This window comes from Acomys minous (genome assembly GCF_964271855.1).
Source record: "Acomys minous genome assembly, chromosome: 13".
Lineage (NCBI taxonomy): Eukaryota > Metazoa > Chordata > Mammalia > Rodentia > Muridae > Acomys > Acomys minous.
In genome coordinates this window covers 69142783-69151866 of record NC_140495.1, presented here as the reverse complement: position 1 = coordinate 69151866, position 9084 = coordinate 69142783, and the positions used below count along the sequence as shown (strand labels likewise).

Here is a 9084-nt window from a genome sequence, read left to right as displayed (position 1 = left end):
GCGCTGGAGAGTAAAGAGTGACGGCTGGTGAGATGGCTCAGCAAGTAAAGGAGCCTGCTTCCCCCTACACCAATAAATTAATTAACTAAAAGAAAAAGCAGTGAGCCTGTGGGGATGGCTGGAGAACTTCCCATAGGGCTCCCTAAATGGGCGTGATGGTAGGCTGGGCCACGGAGCTTGGGCTGGCTATGACGCAAAGCTTGAAACCTCCCTGTAGGCGAATATGACTCAGTTTTTAGTGCATTGAGCATCTCTCCCTCCCTCCCCCCCCCTCTCTCTCTGTATGTTTTGAGGCAAGGTACTCTGTGTAGCCTGTAGCCTTGGCTGTCCTGGGCTCCCTTTGTAGACCAGGCTGGCCTCGAACTCACAACGATCCGTCTGCCTCTGCCTCCTGAGTGCTGGGATTAAAGTCCTGCGCCACCACGCCCAGCTGCATCTCTTATTCTTGAAGCAGGCTCTACTCCACCACTTCCCTTCTGGGTGCTTGGATGCACTGGATGTGAGACAGGGACCAGATCTGAGAAACCTGTTCCCTCCTGATCCCAGGTGGGCCTTAGCCATCAAAGCAAGGACTCCTATTCTGAAAACGGAGTCTCCTTGACGAATTTCCTCTTTTATGTCAAATATCAGGTTAAATTTTGGGGAAGTTTTAAATTTTTCTCTTTTGATCTTCAGGAATGATGTATAAAGGCCACCATTATTTTTTCTTAATTTACTGTAGAATGCTTCAGTGCATAGCATTGCCTACTAATAAAAGAGCCTTGTCCTCACTGTATTAAAGGCATGGGAAATTGAAAAATTGGACTTGGGTAGCTCAAGGGTGTTGATCTGAGGTACACTTTTGCACTTTTTCAAACAGAGGAGAGCTGAAGTGACTGAAATTCAAACGTCCTTTCATGTGTTTGGGGGATGAGGCCAGCCCTTCCCCCATACCAAGATCTACAGATGCTCATCTGTATAAAACAGTGGCATTTTCATGTAAGCGACCTGCATCCTTCCCTGTGCTGTAAGTCATCTCCAGTGACTCACAGTACCTCACACAGTGTGAGCCTTATATCAATGTGTACACTACTGCATTGTTTAGGGCAAAAGACTGGCTGTATTTTGTACTGACGCCTATCAGAGACCTAGTGACATTCTTATTTTTTTTATTTTATTTTATGGATGAGGAGGCAAGAGGTTTAGAAATATTGCTCAGGGATCAGCAAGCAGGGAAAGCCAGGATTGAAATCCAAACTGTGTGACCCCAAATTTCTACTCTTCATTTATAATTTCCACCAATTTATAATGGTGGGAAAGCATATTACATTTTTAAAGACTATCTTTCTGATACAAAGAAAAATACATCACTTTCAACCTCCTTTCTTCCTTCAGATCCTCCCAGCTACTGTCCCTCGAACCCCTTCCACCCACTCCCACTCTTAAACGATATTCTTCTTTTCCTCATTATTGCTCAATTCAGACACAAATGCATGCGTGTGCTTGCACAAATATATCTAAGTACAACCTGCTGAGTCCATTTTGTTGGTGGTGTGTCTATGGTTTCAGGGCAGACCACTCTGCAGTAGACAAAGAATAAGGGGCTCAGCTCTGGGAGAGGCTAATTCTCATTCTCCCAGAAGTCAGTGGTTGTCTGTGGTTCTTTGTCTAGGGCTGAGACCTCATGAAGTTCCCCACTTCCGTGCTAACATATCCATTGGTATGGCAGTCCTTCTGGTCTTGTTTATGCAGCTGTTTCTAGGAGACTGTTTGCAGCTGACTTCCTCGTATTCTGCTGGTTACAATCTATCTGCTCCTCTTGCCTGATGTTCCCTGAGCCACAGATGCAGGAGCTCTGCTGCAGATGTGTTCACTGGGGCTGGGCTTCCTTCCTACGGTCTGTTGATCTTTGCGCTGTTTCCGGATGTAGTTTCCTGAGATAGTTTCCATTTGTTATAAAGAGAGACTTCCTTGAGAAGGGGTGTTAGCTCCCTTTATCCAGGAAAGGTGCCTTGCACATCTTAGCTATATTCTTAATTCTCAACTGATTAAATCCAAGGATGCGGAATCTATCTATGCACACTGGCGGATGCTGATACTTTTGAGGGAATATTTTATTTATTTATTTATTTATTATTTATGTGAGTGCATATGTGCTTGCATTTGTGTGTGTGTGCATGTGTGTGTGTGCATGTGCATGTGTGTGTGCACCTTTGCATGCATGTAGAAGCAAGAAGAGGGTATCAGATGTCCCCTCTATCAGTCACTGTCATGTTACTTTAGGGCAGGTTCCCTCCCTGAACTCAGGACTTATGTTTTCCTGGCTATGCTGGAGGCAGCAACCCCCAGTGATCCTCCTGCCTCAATCCTTCTAGGAGCTGGGGTTAATGGTTTGTTATATGAGATCTGGGACCTCAGGATTACACAGAAAACGCTTTTAGCCACTGATCCAACTCTCCACCCCCATATCCCCTTTAATAAGAATAAGGAAATAATTTTTTTCCAAAAATTTATTATTACAGTGATATTGTTACAAGGTTTTAACAGAATAGGGAGTTAAATTTACCAGGTTTTTATAAGCTTCAATAGTTTAAAAAGTTAATAAAGACAAAACTAGGTTTGGTTTTTCATTCCATTCAGAGGAGGGAATCTTAAACACACAAATAATAAAGCCGATTTTCAATTAATATTTAATCCTATCTAGGACTTCCCTTGGCAGATCTGGCAATCATACTCTTTATCCCTTTCTTTAAAGACTTAAGAAAAATAAATAGATCCATAAATAACTCATATAAATATAGGTTTTACCTCTTAAATAATAAAATTTCTGAGTCTTGAATTTTGTCTTCTTCAGAAAGAAATATAATAAGGTAGATGATTTATTAAAATAACTTATGCCCCAAAGTTATCTCAGGATATATTAAATACATAAATAATTTAAAGCCCACAGGAAAACAAACAGGAAGCAAATTGGTACCCCTTTAAACCATCTCCTCAGGGAGGAGGGCAGACAATTTTGACTCCACCTCTGGATCAGTATTGCTGAGAATCAATCTCTTGAACTGTTTTAGGAATACAAGTGTCTTTGCTGGAAAACATGGGAGTGGGGGTCCTAAGGGTCTGAGGCTCGTCCTAACTGCTCTGACCAGCCTCAGGTCAGGGCTCAGGCCACATGGCGGACAATGGAGGAAACGCAGGTGCAGCCCACACCCACGAGCATCTTTTCCAGGCGAAAGGAGAGCGGGCACTTCTCAGCCTCCCTCCGCAGGACCAGGATCTCTTGCTGGATGAGGACAGAATTCATGTGGTGGTCCAATTTCCCTTCAGCATTGACACAGCGCTGGTGGCGGCACCGAGCCTCCCAAATCACGGGAGGATATCTATCAGGGTCCTCATTGCGGCTGCGGAGGAGACAAAAGCCAGGAGTGAATTCGTGGTTAAGTGGAAGGAAAAGCCAGGACGGGGAAAGGTTGGAAGGGCATGCGATGACAAATGAGAGCATTGCAAAGTCTCGACATGTTAGTTTGAAGAACGTCAGCTTCTCTGAAAAGTTGGGCTCTCTTTCTTCTTCCCCCTTCCTTCCCCCTTCCTCCTCCTCTCCCTCCTCCTCTTCCTCCTCCTGCAGTGATGAGGCTTAAAACTGTTCTATCACAGACCTCTACTCCCAGCTTCACAAACTTGTATTTTTAAAGTTTGTGAAGCGTTTTTAGAAGAATGTTTTTGAAAGATAAACAAAATAAGAGAAAGAACACACTGAGGATTGAAACTTAACATAGAAACATTTTAAGGGTACATTTGATTGGTGGGAAAAGACAAAGGAATGAAAGACCAACGAATAAGATGGCTGTTTGTCTGAGCTGGTGAAATTGGCCTTTGAAAGAAGCAATGTGTCAGAATTATATTTGAGGACACTTCATGAGACAGATCCCAAACATTGTATGAAAGGAAACAAAGATAAAAGTCCCTTAATAATCCCTTTCCCATCCCTATAATATCTGAATAAATAATTCACTTGGACCTCTGAATTGATTGATTGAATTATTTGTAGTATTGGGAAATGGAGAAATCCCATGGACAGGTGAATCTATTGGTTCCTTGCCACTGAAACTTCCTCATATAAACTCAAATGATCAGTACCATTGTGCTGAATGGGATCTAAGTACTGTATGCCAGAGACATGTCAAGTACAAAAGTACTGGAGATGGAGGTCAAGTCTATGCAAGCCACAAAGGAGAAGAAACACTCAACAGGACACTTCCTCTACCAGCATGCAGGCTTTATTTTTCTATGTCTTCTTCAAGCAAGTCTCCCTCATTATAGGTCTGGTAGACAACACATAATGCTCAATGATAAATGTCCTGATTTCCAAAAAGCCAACAGTCAACTTGAGCTCTATAAATGCTAGAATCACGCTTACTAATTTGGGCTGATGGAGAAAACTCAGGCATTAATGCTCTGTGATAAATGTCTGGATTTCCAACAAGTCAGCAACCAGCATGAGCTGTCATAGGTGCTAGAATCATGGCTACCCTTGGTTTGGCTTGATTTTTTTTGGCGTTAGTGACAAGTATAGCGTGTTACAGTGAAGCATCCCCTGTTCTATCCAAGAAGTCTGTAGAGGAAATGCTGAGAATCATTGCTTAGCACAATGGTCCTTCTAGGTTCCTGATGGTTCAAGAAAGGAAAACTAAGACACCACGTTCTGGGCATGCGCGATGCATCAAAGAGTGGAAAACCACAGACTGTGTCTGGAGTTCTTACGTACTGGAGAGTCCAGGGTGAAGTGGAGCGGTTGAGGTAGTCCGAGGGCCGTCTGGAATTCACTCTCGGGCTAAAGGCGTTAAGGATTTTCAGGTTGACCTTCACATCCTGGAGGAAGCTCTTAGCGTCCGTGTTTGGACACACTGTACCTTGTGGGACAAGTGTTCCTGCCTTCACTGCAGCCTCCAGGCTCAGGAGCAGCAACAGCAGCAGAGACTGGGAGGGAAAAGTAGAGAGATGGGCAGCTGGGTTAGCATAGGGGCTTTGCTGACAAATTCATCATGGTGAGTATACAGCTAAGTATAGGAAACATACTACCTTCTGGAAAGATCTATACTACCATGCAAGACATTTTAAAACTTTTAAAAATCCTTCTAAAATGTAGAATTTGTTTTATTTCTTTTTAAAACCAGCTTCCTACATTCCTTTTTTTTGACTGAGGACAGAGTGTGTGTCCTAGATGACAGTGGTCTTAGTAAAGATGTCAAGTTGTGCCATCTCATCAGCCTGCTGGCCCGTAAGTCAAAGGGACACTCAATTACCTTGATTTTCTAGGAGGAAATGTCTTTCTGCGCCAGTGTTCTCTTTCACTTGGTTCTGTAAACTCTGTGCTCAGTCAAACATGTACCTTGGGGAAGATGACTGTAGAAAACCTGTGTGCTGTCGGCACTCACATTAGAATCAGAAACGGTGTTTGTACACCAGCTATGCTCCAGAAAAAACAAACAAACTGCAGCTCGCTTATGTGTTCTTAGGTGTATTTTTGGCCTGTTCTAAATTTAGCATGCATTGATTCTATAACGAGAGTCAGATTTCAGAGCATTAAAAATTATGAAGCTTTGTTCAGAAAGGAGAGTTATATACGCATCTAATTAGAATCAACTGATTTGAATGTACTGAGATTTTGGTAGAAAACAAAGGAGCAAAAGTTGCTTCCAAAGCTTTCAAATATGCAAGAAATAGGAACCCACTTTATCCTGGATTAAAGAAAAACGACACCAATTATGTCAAATCCTTTGCACTCAGAAAACAGACTTTTGATAGACATTCTCTCTCGGTGCACAGCATCACGTGACATTTTTTAATGTGGGTTAGTCCCATCACAGCTATCTTTCGGTTTTAACCTCATCTTTCTTACTGATGCATATCAGTTCTTGAAAATGCTGAATAATGATGAAGGCATCTACCAAAGGTTTCATTTCCAGTTCTACATACATGGATCCGTGGACCTCCACTGTTGGAGTCCAGCGTCTCATACCATGGGCAGTAACACACAGGACCTGGTTTCAATCAACAAGAGTCTTATACATTAGTGTGGGACTTACCACAGACGAAGTTTTCCCGAGACTCATGGTTGCTTGTCCTGATCAGCTGGCGCTGGACGAGCTTGTGCCTGGTGTAAGGTGGATGAAACATAGCGGTGCCTTCTCTCTTTTTATAGGGTTTTGCTCCTTCTGTGGTCACCTACGTTGAGAGTGGGTTGGGGGTGACACATTTGAGTAAAGGTTCCATCCTCAAATGAGGTCAGAACAGAACCACCCCTTTATGACGGGATAACATCTGTCTCTGAAGGTAGATGGGAAGGGCAGAAGTTCACTATGCAAAAAAAGCCTTACTTGTTGGGAGCTGAGTAGAGATGCTTTGCTGATGTTCAGCATCATGTGTGTACGGGCATACGTGAAGATGCTGCAGAGATTAGCTTCTTTTTAATGGTTTGTGGGGAAGTAAAATCTTGATAGTCTCCTAGAGTCATGTGCTGTGAGTTTTTATTTCATCCTTCTCCCTTTCCCACCAGGTTCCATGGCCAGAGAATATCCCCTCCCCCCTCAAAGCACTCAGGGTCTTGCAATATAAAGAGAAAAGAAAAAAAAAAGGCTTCCCTGAGTCTTGTGGAAGAGTTAGGGGAAAGGTTGAGGGAACTAGAAGGGTCAAGAACACCACAAGAAGGCCTATATAGCCAACCGACCTGGGCCCATGGGGGTGCATAGAGACTGAGCAACCAACCAAAGAACATGTATGGCTCTAGGCCCTCTACACAAATGAAGCTGATGGGCTGCTTCGTCCTCAAGTGGGTCCTCTGACACTTGGAGCAGGGGGGCTGTGTATGACTTGGACTCTGTGGCTTCCCTCTGCATCCCATTTCCATAGCAGGGCTGCCTTATCTTGCCTCAGTGAAAGGGGTGGTCTTAGTCTTGATGTGAATTGATGTGCCAGGTAGGGTTGGTAAGCAGGGAAGGAGGGGGGTATGGGAAAAATGGGTGCTAGAGTGGGACTGGGAGAAGAGGGAGCGGGGTTGTGATTAGGATGTAAAATGAACACACAAATAAATTAATAAAAAAGAAGACAAACAAAAGAGTCATATAACACTCATCGAATACATTTTACTTAACTGCGTGTAACAACTGCTTTCCTGAATGCCTATTCTGTGCAAGGAACAATCACCACATCTGATTAGTTAATAGGGGATATTTAGATGCATGAGATTTACTAATGAAGACATGGCTCCTGCATGGTATCAAGAAACCTTTTCATATTTGCTGTTCAGTCTCATGCTGAACCATTTTTTAAGCAGGAGAGAAATGAGTGAAAGAATAGGGAACTGATCAGACAAAGTGAGGGAGGAGTTCAGGATAGAGACAGAGACTGAAGAAAAATGGTGGGGAAAATGAGGCACTGGGGAGTAGAGACTAATAACAGAAGGAGAGGAAGAATGAGAAGGAAAGAAAGAAACAGCTTTCTCATGCTCTCTCCTCTCAGTGAGATGACCTTTGCCTTCAAGCTCTTGAGAAGAGCGTTTCTTCAGGAATAGAGGATGACGACCAGAGGGTGAATGTGGTGGTCATTGGGTCATTAGATATAGATGTCTTCTACATGCCATTTTTTTTTGCCTTGGCCTCTGAGGTGAGCCATGTCTCATCTCTTCAGCACCTGCCTCACATCCAGCATATAGCATGAAGTGACCAGCAGCTCTGGGTCAGTGGACCGAGTGTCCAGTAGGGTTGTTGGATTCTGTTGGTAATCATGTTATTCTTGGAGGTTGCAACATCTCACAGCACTCTCCTTTTTCCAGGCCTAATGCTGCTCTGCAATTCTGACTTTTCACCTCTCTGGACTGTGTTAGCTATGTTGACACCTTTAATGACCCTGAAATGTTTCTCAAGCATACCTCTCTGGGTCCACCTCCCTCCCCCCATTCTCTAACCTCTTGAATGAGAAACGTGACCTCCTCAGCACTTGAATTAGTGTTGCAGTTTGAATAAACTTTCCTTCTAGCCTCACTTCTCCCGTGCTCCATGCCAGGCTCGGCAGGTCCTTGTTTCTGCCTGACCTCTTTTCTACAGCTTACACAGCCTTAGCAATGGCCCTTTACACCCCATTTATCAGTATGTTGCTTGTCTTGTAGGATCCTACTCACGTAGTTCTTCTAGCTGGGAATAACATCACTGGAGGGGATACCCCACCATATTGGCTTCATTACACACACCCCCTTTCTTGACTTTGGTTTCATTGTGGACTGCACTGAATTTGCCTTTGAAAAGTGTGCTTGAGATATGTATTTCTGGTTTTGAGTTGTACTGTAACACTTCAAGGCTAATGTGTTATTCATTTCTATACGTTTCATTGTATATAATATAATCTTTGACATAACACAGGTCTCTGAAGATTGCTTTCATGTCACTTGTCTTTTTTTTTTGATAAGTGGCTGTATGTTTCTCTTGAATTAAGTGGCTGTGTGTTTCTCTTGAATTGTATATTGTTTGCATAGCAGCTTCCTTGCTAGATTGTGAGCTACTTGAACAATGGTTGCTATTTTGTTAATCTTTGCACCATTTTGCACAGGGTTTAGTAAAGAGTGAGTAAATAGTAAGATGCAGATGAGTTTTTTTCTATTGGTCAGAAATGTATGACTTTGTTTTTAGAGCTCAGCTAAAGTGTAAGACATAACTGGGCTGTCTCATCCCTTGGCTCCACATCCTGGTCCATTTGAAAACAGTGTGACCATGCTGCGGCCTATGCTGGGTTCCATGGAGTAGACATTCCTTCTTGTTGCTCTCTGGCAAGGGTGAGCTGGAGGGGAGTGTGACTGCTGCCAATTCCTTGATTGATGGTGAAGGTGTAGCTTGAACTGTCCTCCCAGTCCAAGTGTTCTAGGGTAGTGACACTCAGCCTATGTCCTGGCCTCTGAGGTGACAATCTTTGCCTTAAAATAAAGGGAACAAGGAGAAACAAGATCACTCTTCACAGAAGTGTGAAGATGGCTATTTAGACATGGAGCTGGTTGTGCCCATCACTGAGAAGAATAGTTTCCCAGCCACAGACTCCATCTGAAAGCCTTGCCCTTGG

At 43.4% G+C, this 9084-nt stretch overlaps 1 protein-coding gene across 1 annotated transcript; it reads right to left on the bottom strand.

The window, feature by feature from the left end:
• Window positions 1–2933: 2933 nt before the first annotated feature.
• Window positions 2934–6130, bottom strand: IL17A (interleukin 17A). Its single transcript, XM_084753469.1, has 3 exons — window positions 6066–6130; window positions 4745–4956; window positions 2934–3380 (listed from the first exon to the last, which is right to left on the bottom strand). The coding sequence occupies exons 1-3, from the start codon at window positions 6090–6092 to the stop codon at window positions 3143–3145; spliced, it is 477 nt and encodes a 158-aa protein (XP_084609595.1). The 5' UTR covers window positions 6093–6130; the 3' UTR covers window positions 2934–3142.
• Window positions 6131–9084: the final 2954 nt, after the last annotated feature.